This window comes from Micropterus salmoides, unplaced genomic scaffold (assembly GCF_014851395.1).
Source record: "Micropterus salmoides isolate LMB-PRFRI ecotype aquatic unplaced genomic scaffold, ASM1485139v1 Ms_hic_scaffold_1522, whole genome shotgun sequence".
Taxonomy (NCBI): Eukaryota; Metazoa; Chordata; class Actinopteri; order Centrarchiformes; family Centrarchidae; genus Micropterus; species Micropterus salmoides.
Window position 1 is genome coordinate 1 of NW_024040622.1, and position 16,954 is coordinate 16,954.

The 16,954-nt window shown below is 51.8% G+C and overlaps 3 protein-coding genes and 3 long non-coding RNA genes across 7 annotated transcripts; 4 read left to right on the top strand and 2 right to left on the bottom strand.

Annotated features, from left to right (window-relative positions):
* Positions 1 to 746: 746 nt before the first annotated feature.
* On the bottom strand, positions 747 to 1,595 carry LOC119904784 (collagen alpha-1(I) chain-like; the record flags this gene model as incomplete). Its single annotated transcript, XM_038721467.1, has 3 exons — positions 747 to 1,145; positions 1,293 to 1,357; positions 1,520 to 1,595. Coding segments are annotated over 3 exons (540 nt in total), but the record flags the coding sequence as incomplete, so codon positions are not given.
* A 923-nt stretch (positions 1,596 to 2,518) lies between these two features.
* Positions 2,519 to 4,101, top strand: LOC119904781. Its single transcript, XR_005444739.1, has 5 exons — positions 2,519 to 2,618; positions 3,299 to 3,396; positions 3,499 to 3,647; positions 3,793 to 3,969; positions 4,051 to 4,101. It is a non-coding gene; the product is annotated as an uncharacterized LOC119904781 (long non-coding RNA).
* A 4,913-nt stretch (positions 4,102 to 9,014) lies between these two features.
* LOC119904779 (sporozoite surface protein 2-like) lies at positions 9,015 to 11,111 on the top strand. The gene is made up of 4 exons (XM_038721464.1): positions 9,015 to 9,020; positions 9,433 to 9,688; positions 10,056 to 10,382; positions 10,675 to 11,111. Exons 1-4 carry the CDS (start codon positions 9,015 to 9,017, stop codon positions 11,109 to 11,111), a joined length of 1,026 nt encoding a protein of 341 aa, XP_038577392.1.
* LOC119904783 lies at positions 9,869 to 12,392 on the bottom strand. 2 transcript variants are annotated; one of them, XR_005444741.1, is made up of 2 exons: positions 12,347 to 12,392; positions 9,869 to 9,968 (listed from the first exon to the last, which is right to left on the bottom strand). It is a non-coding gene; the product is annotated as an uncharacterized LOC119904783 (long non-coding RNA). The 2 variants fall into 2 exon arrangements; XR_005444742.1 differs by lacking the exon at positions 12,347 to 12,392 and adding an exon at positions 10,362 to 10,414.
* A 1,043-nt stretch (positions 12,393 to 13,435) lies between these two features.
* On the top strand, positions 13,436 to 14,130 carry LOC119904780 (putative gastrointestinal growth factor xP4). The gene is made up of 3 exons (XM_038721465.1): positions 13,436 to 13,673; positions 13,770 to 13,891; positions 13,968 to 14,130. Exons 1-3 carry the CDS (start codon positions 13,660 to 13,662, stop codon positions 14,066 to 14,068), a joined length of 237 nt encoding a protein of 78 aa, XP_038577393.1. The 5' UTR covers positions 13,436 to 13,659; the 3' UTR covers positions 14,069 to 14,130.
* A 1,006-nt stretch (positions 14,131 to 15,136) lies between these two features.
* On the top strand, positions 15,137 to 16,025 carry LOC119904782. Its single transcript, XR_005444740.1, has 4 exons — positions 15,137 to 15,151; positions 15,295 to 15,469; positions 15,546 to 15,678; positions 15,981 to 16,025. It is a non-coding gene; the product is annotated as an uncharacterized LOC119904782 (long non-coding RNA).
* Positions 16,026 to 16,954: the final 929 nt, after the last annotated feature.

Here is a 16,954-nt window from a genome sequence, read left to right on the forward strand (position 1 = left end):
CCCCAAGAACCTTCATTGCCCCTAGGGCCCGGCTCACCGCAAGGACCTTCATCTCCGCAACAGCCTGGGTTGTCGCAAGGGCCTGGCTCACCCCAAGAACCTTCATTGCCCCTAGGGCCCGGCTTGCCGCAAGGGCCTTCATCCCCACAACAACCTGGCTCACCCCAAGAACCTTCATTGCCACTAGGGCCGGGTCACCGCAAGGGCCTTCATCCCCCCAACAGCCTGGCTGGCCCCTAGGGCCTGGATCGCCCCAAGGGCCCCAACAGCCTGGCTCACCCCTAGGGCCCGGCTCACCGCAAGGGCCGTCTTCCCCGCAACAGCCTGGCTCGCCCCTAGGGCCTGGGTCGTCCCAAGAACCTTCATCCCCCCAACAGCCGGGTCACCGCAAGGGCCCAGCTCGCCGCAAGGGCCTTCATCCCCCAACGCCTGGCTCACCCTAGGGCCCGGCTTGCCACAAGGGCTTCATACCCGCAAAGCCTGGCTCGCCCCAAGAACCTTCATACCCGCAACAGCCTGGCTCGCCCAACAGCCTGGCTCACCCGTAGGGCCTGGGTCGTCCCAAGAACCTTCATCCCGCACAGCCTGGCTCGCCCCTAGGGCCCGGCTCACCGCAAGGGCCGTCTTCCCCGCAACAGCCTGGATTGCCCTAGGGCCTGGGTCGTCCCAAGAACCTTCATCCCCGCAACAGCCTGGCTCACCCTAGGGCCTGGGTCGCCCCAAGGGCCGTCTTCCCCGCAACAGCCTGGCTCACCCCTAGGGCCTGGGTCGCCGCAAGGGCCTTCATCCCCGCAACAGCCTGGCTCGCCCCTAGGGCCCGGCTCACCGCAAGGGCCGTCTTCCCCGCAACAGCCCGGCTCACCACAAGAACCTTCATTGCCTCTAGGGCCTTCGTCGCCCCAAGGGCCGTCTTCCCCGCAACAGCCTGGCTCACCCGTAGGGCCTGGGTCGCCCCAAGGGCCTTCATCCCCAGAAGAACCTTCATTGCCTCTAGGGCCTGGGTCGCCCCTAGGGCCTTCATCCCCGCAACAGCCTGGCGCGCCCCAAGGGCCTGAGTCGCCCCAAGGGCCTTCATCCCCGCAACAGCCTGGCTCACCCGTAGGGCCTGGGTCGCCCCAACAGCCTGGCTCACCCGTAGGGCCTGGGTCGCCCCAACAGCCTGGCTCACCCGTAGGGCCTGGGTCGCCCCAACAGCCTGGCTCACCCGTAGGGCCTGGGTCGCCCCAAGGGCCTTCATCCCCAGAAGAACCTTCATTGCCTCTAGGGCCTGGGTCACCGCAAGGGCCTTCTTACCCGCAACAGCCTGGCTCGCCCCTAGGGCCCAGCTTGCCGCAAGGGCCGTCTTCCCCGCAACAGCCTGGATTGCCCCAAGAACCTTCATTGCCCCTAGGGCCCGGGTCACCGCAAGGGCCTTCTTACCCGCAACAGCCTGGCTCACCCCTAGGGCCTGGGTCGCCCCAAGAACCTTCATTGCCACTAGGGCCTGGGTCACCCCAAGGGCCTTCATCCCCGCAACAGCCTGGCTCGCCCCTAGGGCCTGGGTCACCCCAAGGGCCTTCATCCCCGCAACAGCCTGGCTCGCCCCTAGGGCCCGCTCACCGCAAGGGCCATCTTCCCTGCAACAGCCTGGCTCACCCCAAGAACCTTCTTTGCCCCTGGGGCCTGGGTCGCCCCAACAGCCTGGCTCACCCCTAGGGCCTGGGTCGCCGCAAGGGCCTTCATCCCCGCAACAGCCTGGCTCACCCCTAGGGCCTGGGTCGCCGCAAGGGCCTTCATCCCCGCAACAGCCTGGCTCACCCCTAGGGCCTGGGTCGCCGCAAGGGCCTTCATCCCCGCAACAGCCTGGCTCACCCCTAGGGCCTGGGTCGCCGCAAGGGTCTTCATCCCCGCAACAGCCTGGCTCACCCTAGGGCCTGGGTCGCCGCAAGGGTCTTCATCCCCACAACTGCCTGGATTGCCCCAAGAACCTTCATCCCCGCAAATTCATCCAACCAGAGCGCGGCCGCAACGGCCTGCATGTCCGCAACGGCCTGGAGCGCTCCTAGGGCCCGGATCACCCCAAGGGCCCCCATCCCCACAACAGCCTTCATCCCCGCAAGGGCCGCAACTACCAACATTGCCAACGACACATGGTCAGTACAAAGTACGTTCAGCAAATGTGCTGAATAGAAATGTTGTACAGTAACACTTTACTGGATTTTGGTTTTTGATGTCAGAATTTATTTTTTGGTCTTTGTCCTATTAGGTTGTGGCATCCCCACAGGAGAGCAGGTGACTTGTGGCCAGTCAGGAATATCGTCCTCAGACTGTGAGATGATGGGATGCTGTGTGGATTCTTCTACATCTACTGCTGTACTACCAATGGATGGTGAGGCTTCTGATTTTTAAAAAAATATTCAAATAGGAAATGTCTGTCTTTCAAGTGATTTTGTCCCCCCCCTCTTTAGAGTGCACTGTTGATCAACACTTTGTGTTCGCCATTCGTGCCACTCGCATCAATCCCTGTGGACCCCACCAAGCTTGTTGTTTCGGGAGTAACAAACTGTAAACCAGTCATTGTCAACGACAAAGTTGCCATCTTTAAGTTCAAAAATTCAGAATGTGGAGTTCATGCTTATGTAAGTCATGCCCTTTGTGTTTATATTTTCCCAGTGCGCTTTCCACTTTGTTACTTTTTAGCAAGTTGGAAGATGCTTCACAACTTGACCTCTGTAAAACTTAATTTAAAAGCCTAGTCCTAGTTAAGCTATATTCACTGCAGGCCTTGAGGCTCAATTTCAATTGAGATTGACTGAACAATTAGCAGATCCTTGAAGGGGAGATGATTTTATTTTCTGCAATGGGGTTACTACCTATACTGTGAACAGAAGGGATTACATTTAACTTTCAGTTAAGTTGCTAGAGACTTCATGTTCTCTGACAGGCAGGAAAAAGGCCTGTCCCTGAGACGCTTGTCCCAAATACAGGCAGCACGTTAATGCTGCAGCCCTCTAAGTTTCCCTCGACTTCCTCGCCCTGACCTGCCATTGTAGCGCACGGTTATGTCACAGGTTGATAGTGTTGCATCTAGATTTCAGATTTTTAACTGTGCTGTAAGGTGCACAGAATATTATGTGTTCTCAATGTGGTGGTCATTAAAAGAGCAGATTGCTAAATCACAAGTAAGGGATTTTATAATGCACTCACTCTAAACATATGGGAGTCTTGGAGGGTGTGCTTCAGGCATTACATTATGCATGCTGGTAATCTGCTGGGAAACCTGAAGCAAAACAGCTGACAAGTTGACTTTTCTTGACAGGAAGTTGGTGAGACGATGATCTACCTGGCTGAAGTGCAGACTGTCGTCCAATCTCTGACCCTCCAGTATGGCGTAATTGCAACACGTGATCCACTCAGGTTAGTGTTACACAATACACTTTGACTCTGTGGGCACAATTCTACCACTGTTGTGTTTTTGTGTAGTGCTAAGCTTAAATGTTAACCCACGTATCTGCATAGGTTCATGGTTGAGTGTCGCTATAGCAAAGCAGGCGTTGCTCCGCAGTCACTAACCAGCGTTGGCTACATGGTGAAGACCCCGAGTTCCACCTTGCCGTCAGCGGTCCTCTCTAATGGCTTATATGCTGTTGACTTGAGAATTGCTAAAGGTTGGGTATTTATGCCTTATTTTCTATACCAATTGCAACAAGTACAATCTTGATTCTGCTGGAGTAGGATTGCATACGAGTAGCTCTGAAATATGGACTTGTCAATTCATTGACTGTTTGCTCTTTGTCTGTCTAACCCCAACAGATCAGACGTATTCAAGCTACTTGCCCACAAATAATCAGCCCTTGCGACTGCTCCTTGGCAGTCCAGTCTATCTTGACTGCGCCTGATATCACCAAAACCAGATGCGGTAATCCTTGTCAACTACTGTGTAGCTTACCCTCGCTCTGCAAGGAATGCACTGGTGCTTATTTATGAAGGGTAAGCATGACCGAACTCCATGTACTAAAACACACCCTCCTCGCCTCTTTCTGCCTAACCATGAGTCATATTTGTCTCCAGGTGTCCCAACCTTTATGCTCCAAATGTGTCCCTCCTTAAAATCATTGACTGCAAAATCGTCATCAGAGGCGGTTTGTGGTTGAAGCCTTCCAGTTATGGTTCAAAGAACAAACAAATACCTTGATGAGAGTGAGTAATCAGGAAGCCGTTTGGGTCTAAATGGTCAAAGCTATGCTGTGTACAACTGCCCTGACACAGTAATGTGGTGACTTATTCTATCCCGCTATTATGATTGCAAAGCGGAAATGAAATTTACCAAATATGTCAATGTAATATTGTCTAGCTTTCAAGTGTCTGCTCCAAACTGAATGCCTCCACTTGAGATTTTGTACTTTAGAGGCAACAGTGCTGTCATTCTGTGGAAAACGCATATGGGATGTATACACTTTTTCTGCCATGGTGAAATGGTGTGTTTTGTTTTTACCCTGTAGATCTATTTCATGTGCTCTACAGAAGTGTGTTTACCAGCAGATAGGCCATGTGAACAACGGTGCTTTGATGGAAAGGTGAGTCTGTAAACTATGCCAATGTCCTATCAGCTCAGTGTATTAGTCTAATCAATTTCTTTTCTTCTAGGCACCATAAGATGCTGCAGAAGACTTAAGGAGGGGGGGGGGGGAATAAATCGCATTTTATAACACGGTAAACCAGGTCTTGTGGTTTTTGTTATGTAGACTTGTAAGTCTGTAAATGACTTGTGTGGGTTGAAACGGTGACACTGTTCTTACAAGGATACTGTTGGTGGGTGATCTTCAGCCTTTTGAGCAGAGGAATCTATCCACTGTATTGTAGATAAAGAGGGAAAAGAGAATGCAAAATCCCTAGAGGATCAACGGAAACGCCTCAGAATGCAGTACTTCAACACCAAAACTACATCCTCCCCAGTTGAAAAGTACTTGGATGATATATTGGGTTGTGAATGGTGTGCTATATAAAGGTAACATGACAAGGGAAAAATACGAGTACTGATCAAGTTTTATTAGTGGTTGGACTTTGTTGAAGAGACTGCAAAATGACATTCGAGAATTATGAAGAAAAGAGATACAGCTTAAAAATGAGGGCAGAAAGCTGGACAAAAGAAACCATTACTATGTTCATATCTAAATGTGTCTGTATTAAAACAACAAAGATGATGACATTTGTAAACCGTAAGACGGTGTCTTCAGTTCTGGCATGCATTTTTGACCCTTAGTAGCTAATGGTCATAATTTTTACATAGAGCAGAAATTTACTTTTCAGCTGTATCGCTGCCTCTTGAGCTTGCAGTGTAAATGTGATTTTAGTTTTTATGTAGATTGTCTGTGGTGCACAACCAGAGGAATTGGTTAAATAATGAGATGCCTTGCACTGGGCATGTAGGTGACATGGCGGATCTGGTCCATCAATAACAAAAAATACCACTGCTTACTTCATAAAAGCACAACTTTATTCACTGATTTTGCTGAAACTGGATCATATTTGATGGAAAATATTTCCTGGTTTCAGGCCTGGCGCCAGGATGAAGTGACTGGGGGGGGGGGGGGGGATCTCTGTGTGTCAGACATGCTCACAAGTCTTTGAGCTAGAGTCCAAGGCCCAAGCCCTGAACCCTCAGACTTTACTGACGTCACTGGCTCAAATGCTGTGAACGGGACAGCACTTTATCACGTTACCTTGACGGCGCTGAAACACATTGCGCACCTTTATGTTTTTGCCTTGTTTTAAGTCCTGCAGGCGATTGCCCTACAGAGTGAGAGAGTAGCCTAAATGTCAATTATATTTGTCAATATCATTAATACACTATAGTTGGTCAAATGGCATCGTTATCATTTCCCATTCCTTTTAAAGCCAGGTGCGCATGTACTTTGGCGCATTGCTATTATGGTGCTTTCAGACCAAAAGTGAAGCAATCGTTTGGGCGGTGCGTTTACATACAAAGTCAAATATAAGGCCAACGCCTACAAGGGAATTTCTACTTCACTACTAAAAAAAACACCCAGGTTTTTCTTTTGGTTCTAGAGAATATGATTACAAGAAAGGACATTAATGTTTTAAATGATAAAGACTTTTGAATAGTCTGCTTATTTGACTTGTGGGTGCAGTAGTAGACTATATGGGTGTTTGTGTTCTTGTACTGAAATATTTGCAATAAACTCTTTTGCCACCCCCGAGAAATTTCGGTGTCTTATTTTATATTTTTCTTCGTTAAGACGCTGAAAGTGTGTGATTTCGATCCATCATCATGGAAGAACTTTAAAAGATAAAAGTCCGGCAATGCTCTGTGAAATACATTTGAACATAGCGTTTACATGAAGCTTTTCTTTGGAGACTGAAATGAAAGCCAGCTGAGTTTAATTATTTCAGTCAGTGAAATCCATCCATCCGTCAGTGAAATGAAGCATTTAAATGTTAATGACAACCTTTATTAGGTATAACTGTAAAGTGAATCTATTCAACATCTTTGTGATAGAATGTATTTGTGTGATGCTTGTAAGATGGTTTTAGATGTTGATTCTACTTTTGAGATGGAGAGTAATGGTTTCATATAGTATTTACTATTTCAATGATTTTTTTAAACAATGACATGTACACACTGTACATGAGGAAGACAATGACAATATTAGAGACACCTCCAAATGTAATGCAGCACCCAAAGGAAACCCTGTGTTGATTAAATGTGTAACAAGCAATATCCAAGGTGTTATTTAGAAAAATAAAATAACTGAACATGCTTGCAGTATTCAAAATGTTGTCTGAAAGAAAATTCCAGTTATACTTAAGAAAAGATTTCAAAAAGTATTTGCACAGACTGGTGCCTGTAACTTGTAACATAATGTCTACATTTACATCATTAAATGTTGGTCAGTTGATTTATTTTAAAAGAACTGTAACATCTTAGAAACATGAAATAGGCATTTCTTAGTAAACAGGCAGTTTTCATTCCCAAACCTGTGACTTTAGTTGAGTAGCGAGTGCCAATCAGTAGTCACCAGGTGCACTCAATTGACTTCAAACGCCACCCGCTCCGTTTCAAGAGGCTATATTGTCTGGGTGCTCAGCAACTGCAGGAGGGCCTCACATTGATTCATGGCTGGCGTCAGGGTAGAGCTGCTGCTGGTCCTGACTGCGACTCTGCTGGTTCAGTAGAGGGATGGGCGCGGATCAAGAAAATTCAACGTCCCTCGCCAGGTAACAACCACCAATGACACAGCACCGATAATAAGCGTGTGGTCACTGAAAGCAGGTTCTTGCAAATGTCGTCTTTTGCATACGTCTACAACTGGACCACTATGTCATTTATGAGGGATGGTAACATGCAGACATCGCTTTGTAGCTGTCATTTACAAAGTCATGGACTTTATGATTGTAGTAGGTATGTGAACAAAATTTGCAGCGTGGTCAAATGCTAAAACAATTGTACAGCTGGAAAGGGCTTGAAATATACTGAAAATGATAACAAGACCAGGTTTATTGCTTCAATAATTGCACAACAGGGTCATTTAAAAGCCAAAGTAGTCCCTTACACTGTCTTGTTTCCCCTGAAGTTAAAGCAAAGGTGTGACCTACGGCATGGCTATAGCACACTCTGCTGGCTGTCTTATGTTCTTAGTCAATGAAGCAGATTTTGCGGGCAATAAAACCCCCAAGGTGTTGTTCAAATTCATTGAAATTTTGTTCACTTGTCGTCTAGCAATTAAACTAAATATCTATTACAGTTGTTTACAAATGTTTATACTTCAGCAAAAAATGAGATTATGTGTGACTGAACAAACTTTGGCGCGCTCACAATGCCAGTATTTCACGGGAAAGACGGAGTCTTGAAACGAGGAGGTATCTAGGTTCTTCTGGCGGTGTAATGAATCAGAACCTGGAAGTTCTGCAAAAAGAGTAATTTTCTCAACACTGCAAGACACCTGAGGGGAAAAACCAGAGTTAACGTCTATCGGAACAAAGATGGCAGCCGCGATAGTGGAGATTGCCGGTACCTAGTTTTAGCCTATGTATTTCCATCATATCAAGCATGGATGACCTGAGATGTCTGTGTTTCGTCCACTCTAGCAACTGCTTAGTCATAAAGACTGGAAGAAACTATTTGGCTGGGCTGTCTACATCGATTTGACAAGAAATGGCTGAATTCTCTTGACTGCAATCTGTGACATTGGTAACAATTGCCTCTCTCCACTCCAGATGACCGCAGGGAGGACGACAGCGGTGAAGATGCAGTTCTTGAGGATTCATTGCTTCAAGTTGAAGGTGCCACCGCCAGTGGAAACTTCTACAATTTTGCTAACCATGGAGACCAGATGAACAGTAGATTCTAGTCCAAGACATGGCGCAGAGGTACTGATAGTAGTTTCCAGATGGAATTGACAATATCCCTTCAAGGAGCCGACCAGCGGTACCAGTCGGCGTCGAGGGCTAGAGTGGTTTGCAGTGACGCTGGCTTTCAAATTACTGTGCTGAAAGGTTCATTAAGTGAAGTTAAAGTTGTGGGTATGTACTTGACTTTGCTGCCTATTTAAATGTCTTTATTTTGCTGAATGCATGTTGTAACTGACTAGGCTTTCACTCGTTCATCAGGCTCAAAGGACCTGCTGTCTGTTATGGATGCTCCAGAGTCTTGGGTTATGAAGTGAACCCTTTGACTAACACCTTGCTGTACCCTTTACCGGTGCCATGTGAAACGGGTAGGCTTCTTAAATGTACTTTGAAGTAATTGCTTGGCTCTGTAGTCTATATTTTAATGTGTAGTTTTGCATGTCTTGAATTGAGTTCTTTCTTCAAAAAGCTCTTTGTATTACAGAGTGACCGCTACAGCCTGCAGTTGTTGTACGTCAACGCGTTTGATCAGACACAAGTTGCTACCGCATCTTGTGAGAGACGCCTGAAGGTTGACCCAGGCGTATTTCCTGGCTCCAGTGGCCAATCCTATCCCACATTTAAGCGCATTGAGCCAATCCGAGCGCGCGGCCACAACGGCCTGCATGTCCGCAAAAGCCTGGCTCGCCCCAAGAACCTTCATTGCCCCTAGGGCCTGGATCACACCAAGGGCCTTCATCCCCCGCAACTGCCTGGCTCACCGTAGGGCCTGGGTCGCCCCAAGGGCCGTCTTCCCGCAACAGCCTGGATTGCCCCTAGGGCCTGGGTCGTCCCAAGGACCTTCATCCCCGCAACAGCCTGGCTCGCCCTAGGGCCGGCTCACCGCAAGGGCCGTCTTCCCAGCAACAGCCGGCTCACCACAAGAACCTTCATTGCCTCTAGGGCCTTCGTCGCCCCAAGGGCCGTCTTCCCCGCAACAGCCTGGCTCACCCGTAGGGCCTGGGTCGCCCAAGGGCCTTCATCCCCAGAAGAACCTTCATTGCCTCTAGGGCTGGGTCGCCCCAAGGGCTGGCTCACCCGTAGGGCCTGGGTCGCCCCCAAGGGCCTTCATCCCCAGAAGAACCTTCATTGCCTCTAGGGCCTGGGTCACCGCAAGGGCCTTCTTACCCGCAACAGCCTGGCTCGCCCCTAGGGCCCAGCTTGCCGCAAGGGCCGTCTTCCCCGCACAGCCTGGCCACCCAAGAACCTTCATTGCCCCTAGGGCCCGGGTCACCCAAGGGCCTTCTTACCCGCAACAGCCTGGGTCACCGCAAGGGCCTTCATCTCCGCAACAGCCTGGGTCGTCGCAAGGGCCTGGCTCGCCCCAAGAACCTTCATTGCCACTAGGGCCTGGTCGCCGCAAGGGCCTTCATACCGCAACAGCCTGGCTCGCCCCTAGGGCCCGGCTCACCGCAAGGGCCGTTCCCCGCAACAGCCTGGATTGCCCCTAGGGCCTGGGTCGTCCCAAGGGCCTTCATCCCCGCAACAGCCTGGCTCGCCCCTAGGGCCCGGCTCACCGCAAGGGCCATCTTCCCTGCAACAGCCTGGCTCACCCCAAGAACCTTCTTTGCCCCTGGGGCCTGGGTCGCCCCAACAGCCTGGCTCACCCGTAGGGCCTGGGTCGTCCCAAGAACCTTCATCCCCGCAACAGCCTGGCTCGCCCCTAGGGCCCGGCTCGCCGCAAGGGCCATCTGCCCCGCAACAGCCTGGCTTGCCCCAAGGGCCCCAACAGCCTGGCTCACCCCAAGGGCCTTCATCCCCACAAGAACCTTCTTTGCCCCTTGGACCTGGGTCGCCCCAACAGCCTGGGTCATCCCAAGAACCTTCATCCCCCCAACAGCCTGGCTCGCCCCTAGGCCCGGCTCACCGCAAGGGCCGTCTTCCCCCCAACAGCCGGCTCGCCCCCAAGGGCCCCAACAGCCTGGCTCACCCCAAGGGCCTCATCCCCACAAGAACCTTCTTTGCCCTTGGACCTGGGTCGCCCCAACAGCCTGGCTCACCCGTAGGGCCTGGGTCGTCCCAAGAAACCTTCATCCCCGCAACAGCCTGGCTCGCCCCTAGGACCCGGCTCGCCGCAAGGGCCGTCTTCCCCGCAACAGCCTGGATTGGCCCTAGGGCCTGGGTCGTCCCAAGAACCTTCATCCCCGCAACAGCCTGGCTCGCCCCTAGGGCCCGGCTCACCGCAAGGGCCATCTTCCCCGCAACAGCCTGGCTTGCCCCAAGGGCCCCAACAGCCTGGCTCACCCCAAGGGCCTTCATCCCCACAAGAACCTTCTTTGCCCCTAGGGCCCGGCTCGCCGCAAGGGCCTTCATTGCCTCAACAGCCCGGCTCGCCGCAAGAACCTTCATTGCCTCAACAGCCTGGCTCACCGCAAGAACCTTCATTGCCTCTAGGGCCTGGGTCACCGCAAGGGCCTTCTTACCCGCAACAGCCTGGCTCGCCCCTAGGGCCCGGCTTGCCGCAAGGGCCTTCTTACCCGCAACAGCCTGGCTCGCCCCTAGGGCCCGGCTTGCCGCAAGGACCTTCTTACCGCAACAGCCTGGCTCGCCCTAGGGCCCGGCTTGCCGCAAGGACCTTCTTACCCGCAACAGCCTGGCTCGCCCTAGGGCCTGGCTCACCGCAAGAGCCCCAACAGCTTGGCTCACCCCAAGGGCCTTCATCCCACAAGAACCTTCTTTGCCCCTTGGACCTGGGTCGCCCCAACAGCCTGGCTCACCCGTAGGGCCTGGGTCGTCCCAAGAACCTTCATCCCCGCAACAGCCTGGCTCGCCCTAGGGCCCGCTCACCGCAAGGGCCGTCTTCCCCGCAACGCCTGGCTCGCCCCTAGGACGGCTCGCCGCAAGGCCGTCTTCCCCGCAACAGCTGGATTGCCCCTAGGGCCTGGGTCGTCCCAGAACCTTCATCCCCGCAACAGCCTGGCTCGCCCCTAGGGCCGGCTCACCGCAAGGGCCAGCTTCCCCGCAACAGCCTGGCTCGCCCCAAGGGCCTTCATCCCCAACAAACCTTCTTTGCCCCTTGACCTGGGGTCCCCCCACAGCGGTACGTAGGCCTGGGTCGTCCCAAGAACCTTCATCCCCGCAACAGCCTGGCTCGCCCCTAGGGCCCGGCTCACCGCAAGGGCCGGCTTCCCCGCAACAGCCTGGCTCGCCCTAGGACCGCCGCTCGCCCAAGGCCGTCTTCCCCGCAACAGCCTGGATTGCCCCTAGGGCCTGGGTCGTCCCAAGAACCTTCATCCCCGCAACAGCCTGGCTCGCCCCTAGGGCCCGGCTCACCGCAAGGGCCAGCTTCCCCGCAACAGCCTGGCTCGCCCCTAGGGCCCGGCTCACCGCAAGGGCCAGCTTCCCCGCAACAGCCTGGCTCGCCCCTAGGGCCCGGCTCACCGCAAGGGCCAGCTTCCCCGCAACAGCCTGGCTCGCCCCAAGGGCCTTCATCCCCACAAGAACCTTCTTTGGCCCTTGGACCTGGGTCGCCCCAACAGCCTGGCTCACCCGTAGGGCCTGGGTCGTCCCAAGAACCTCATCCCCGCAACAGCCTGGATGCCCCTAGGGCCTGGGTCGTCCCAAGAACTTCATCCCCGCAACAGCCTGGCTCGCCCCTAGGGCCCGGCTCACCGCAAGGCCAGCTTCCCCGCAACAGCCTGGATTGCCCCTAGGGCCTGGGTCGTCCCAAGAACCTTCATCCCCGCAACAGCCTGGCTCACCCTAGGGCCTGGGTCGTCCCAAGAACCTTCATCCCGCAACAGCCTGGCTCGCCCCTAGGGCCTGGGTCGCCGCAAGGCCGTCTTCCCCGCAACAGCCTGGATGTGCCCTAGGGCCTGGGTCGTCCCAAGAACCTTCATCCCCGCAACAGCCTGGCTCGCCCCTAGGGCCCGGCTCACCGCAAGGGCCAGCTTCCCCGCAACAGCCTGGCTCGCCCAAGGGCCTTCATCCCCACAAGAACCTTCTTTGCCCCTTGGACCTGGGTCGCCCCAACAGCCTGGCTCACCCGTAGGGCCTGGGTCGTCCAAGAACCTTCATCCCCGCACAGCCTGGCTCGCCCTAGGGCCCGGCTCGCCGCAAGGGCCGTCTTCCCGCAACAGCCTGGCTCGCCCCTAGGACCGGCTCGCCGCAAGGGCCGTCTTCCCCGCAACAGCCTGGATTGCCCCTAGGGCCTGGGTCGTCCCAAGAACCTTCACCCGCAACAGCCTGGCTCCCCCTAGGGCCCGGCTCACCGCAAGGGCCAGCTTCCCCGCAACAGCCTGGCTCGCCCCTAGGGCCCGGCTCACCGCAAGGGCCAGCTTCCCCGCAACAGCCTGGCTCGCCCCTAGGGCCGGCTCACCGCAAGGGCCAGCTTCCCCGCAACAGCCTGGCTCGCCCCAAGGGCCTTCATCCCCACAAGAACCTTCTTTGCCCCTTGGACCTGGGTCGCCCCAACAGCCTGGCTCACCCGTAGGGCCTGGGTCGTCCCAAGAACCTTCATCCCGCAACAGCCTGGATTGCCCCTAGGCCTGGGTCGTCCCAAGAACTTCATCCCCGCAACAGCCTGGCTCCCCTAGGGCCCGCTCACCCAAGGGCCGTCTTCCCCGCAACAGCCTGGATGCCCCTAGGGCCTGGTCAGTCCCCAAGAACCTTCATCCCCGCAACAGCCTGGCCCCCTGGAGCCTGGGTGTCCCAAGAACCTCATCCCCGACAGCTGGCTCGCCCCTAGGGCCCGGTCGCGCAAGGGCCGTCTTCCCGCAACAGCCTGGATTGCCTAGGGCCTGGGTCGTCCCAAGAACCTTCATCCCCGCAACAGCCTGGCTCGCCCCTAGGGCCCGGCTCACCGCAAGGGCCGTCTTCCCCGCAACAGCCTGGATTGCCCCTAGGGCCTGGGTCGTCCAAAACCTTCATCCCCGCAACAGCCTGGCTCACCCCTAGGGCCTGGGTCGCCGCAAGGGCCTTCATCCCGCAACAGCCTGGCTCACCCCTAGGGCCTGGGTCCGCAAGGGCCTTCATCCCCGCAACAGCCTGGCTCACCCCTAGGGCTGGGTCGCCGCAAGGGTCTTCATCCCGCAACAGCATGGCTCACCCCTAGGGCCTGGGTCGCCGCAAGGGTCTTCATCCCCACAACTGCCTGGATTGCCCCAAGAACCTTCATCCCCGCAAATTCATCCAACCAGAGCGCGGCCGCAACGGCCTGCATGTCCGCAACGGCCTGGAGCGCTCCTAGGGCCCGGATCACCCCAAGGGCCCCCATCCCCAAACAGCCTTCATCCCCGCAAGGGCCGCAACTACCAACATTGCCAACGACACATGGTCAGTACAAAGTACGTTCAGCAAATGTGCTGAATAGAAATGTTGTACAGTAACACTTTACTGGATTTTGGTTTTGATGTCAGAATTATTTTTTGGTCTTTTATTAGGTTGTGGCATCCCCACAGAGAGCAGGTGACTTGTGGCCAGTCAGGAATATCGTCCTCAGACTGTGAGATGATGGGATGCTGTGTGGATTCTTCTACATCTACCTGCTACTACCCAATGGATGGTAGGCTCTGATTTTTAAAAAAATATTCAAATAGGAATGTCTGTCTTCAAGTGACTTTTGTCCCCCCTCTCTTTAGAGTGCACTGTTGATCAACACTTTGTGGTTCGCCATTCGTGCCAACTCATCAATCCCTGTGGACCCCACCAAGCTTGTTGTTTCTGGGAGTACAAACTGTAAACCAGTCATTGTCAACGACAAAGTTGCCATCTTTAAGTTCAAAAATTCAGAATGTGGAGTCATGTTATGTAAGTCATGCCCTTTGTGTTTATATTTTTCCAGTGCGCTTCCACTTTGTTACTTTTTTAGCAAGTTGGAAGATGCTTCACAACTTGACCTCTGTAAAACTTAATTTAAAAGCCTAGTCCTAGTTAAGCTATATTCACACTGCAGGCCTTGAGGCTCAATTTCAATTGAGATTGACTGAACAATTAGCAAGACTTGAAGGGGAGATGTTATTTCTGCAATGGGGTTACTACCTATACTGTGAACAGAAGGGATTACATTAACTTTCAGTTAAGTTGCTAGAGACTTCATGTTCTCTGACAGGCAGGAAAAAGGCCTGTCCCTGAGACGCTTGTCCCAATACAGGCAGCACGTTTAATGCTGCAGCCCTCTAAGTTTCCCTCGACTTCCTCGCCCTGACCTGCCATTGTAGCGCACGGTTATGTCACAGGTTGATAGTGTTGCATCTAGATTTCAGATTTTAACTGTGCTGTAAGGTGACAGAATATATGTGTTTCTCAATGTGGTGGTCATTAAAAGAGCAGATTGCTAAATCACAAGTAAAGGATTTTATAAATGCACTCACTCTAAACATACTGGAGTCTGGAGGGTGTGCTTCAGGCATTACATTATGCATGCTGTGTAATCTGCTGGGAAACCTGAGCAAACAGCTGACAAGTTGACTTTTCTTGACAGGAAGTTGGTGAGACGATGATCTACCTGGCTGAGTGCAGACTGTCGTCCAATCTCTGACCCTCCAGTATGGCGTAATTGCAACACGTGATCCACTCAGGTTAGTGTTACACAATACATTGACTCTGTGGGCACAATTCTACCACTCTGTTGTGTGTTGTGTAGTGTAAGCGTAAATGTTAACCCACGTATCTGCATAGGTTCATGGTTGAGTGTCGCTATAGCAAAGCAGGCGTTGCTCCGCAGTCATAACCAGAGGTTGCTACATGGTGAAGACCCGAGTTCCACCTTGCGTCAGCGGTCCTCCTAATGGCTTATATGCTGTTGACTTGAGAATTGCTAAAGGTTGGGTATTTATGCCTTATTTTCTATACCAATTGCAACAAGTACAATCTTGATTCTGCTGGAGTAGGATTGCATACGAGTAGCTCTGAAATATGGACTTGTCAAATTCATGATGGATGCTCTTGTCTGTCTAACCCCAACAGATCAGACGTATTCAAGTACTTGCCCACAAATAATCAGCCCTGCGACTGCTCCTTGGCAGTCCAGTCTATCTTGAACTGCGCCTGATATCACCAAAACCAGATGCGGTAATCCTTGTCAACTACTGTGTAGCTTACCCTCGCTCTGCAAGGAATGCCTGGTGCTTATTTATGAAGGGTAAGCAGACCGAATCCATGTACTAAAAAACACCTCTCGCCCTCTTCTGCCTAACCATGAGTCATATGGTCTCCAGGTGTCCCAACCTTTATGCTCCAAATGTGTCCCTCCTTAAAATCATTGACTGCAAAAATCGTCATCAGAGGCGGTTTGTGGTTGAAGCCTTCCAGTTTATGGTTCAAAAGACAAACAAATACCTTGATGAAGAAGTGAGTAATCAGGAAGCGTTATGGGTCTAAATGGTCAAAGCTATGCTGTGTACAACTGCCCTGACACAGTAATGTGGTGACTTATTCTATCCCGCTATTATGATTGCAAAGCGGAAATGAATTTACCAAATATGTCAATGTAATATTTGTCTAGCTTTCAAGTGTCTGCTCCAAACTGAATTGCCTCCACTTGAGATTTTGTACTTTAGAGGCAACAGTGCTGTCATTCTGTGGAAAACGCATATGGGATGTATACACTTTTTCTGCCATGGTGAATGGTGTGTTTTGTTTTTCCCCTGTAGATCTATTTCATGTGCTCTACAGAAGGTGTTTACCAGCAGATAGGCATGTGAACAACGGTGCTTTGATGGAACGGTGAGTCTGTAAACTATGCCAATGTCCTATCAGCTCAGTGTATTAAGTCTAATCAATTTCTTTTCTTTAGGCACCATAAGGATGCTGCAGAAGATTAAGGAGGGGGGGGGGGGGATAAATCGCATTTTTAACACGGTAAACCAGGTCTTGTGGTTTTTGTTAATGTCGAACTTGTAAGTCTGTAATGACTTTGTGGGGGTGAAACGGTGACACTGTCTTACAAGGATATGTTGTGGTGATATTCAGCCTTTTGAGCAGAGGAATCTATCCACTGTAATTGTAGATAAGAGGGAAAATGAGAATGCAAATATCCCTAGAGGATCAACGGAAACAGCCTCAGAATAATGCAGTACTTCAACACCAAAACTACATCTCCCAGTTGAAAAGTACTTGGATGATATATTGGGTTGTGAATGGGTGTGCTATATAAAGGTAACATGACAAGGGAAAATACGAGTATGATCAAGTTTATTAGTGGTTGGACTTTGTTGAAGAGACTGCACAAAATGACATTTGAGAATTAGAAGAAACAGAGATACAGCTTAAAAATGAGGGCAGAAAGCTGGACAAAAGAAACCATTACTATGTTCATATCTAAATGTGTCTGTATTAAAACAACAAAGATGATGACATTTGTAAACCGTTAAGACGGTGTCTTCAGTTCTGGCATGCATTTTTGACCCCTTAGTAGCTAATGGTCATAATTTTTTAATAGAGCAGAAAGTTACTTTTCAGCTGTATCGCTGCCTCTGAGCTTGCAGTGTAAATGTGATTTTTAGTTTTTATGTAGATTGTTCTGTGGTGCAAACCAGAGGAATTGGTTAATAATGAGATGCCTTGCACTGGGCATGTAGGTGACATGGCAGGATCTGGTCCATCAATAACAAAAAATACCACTGCT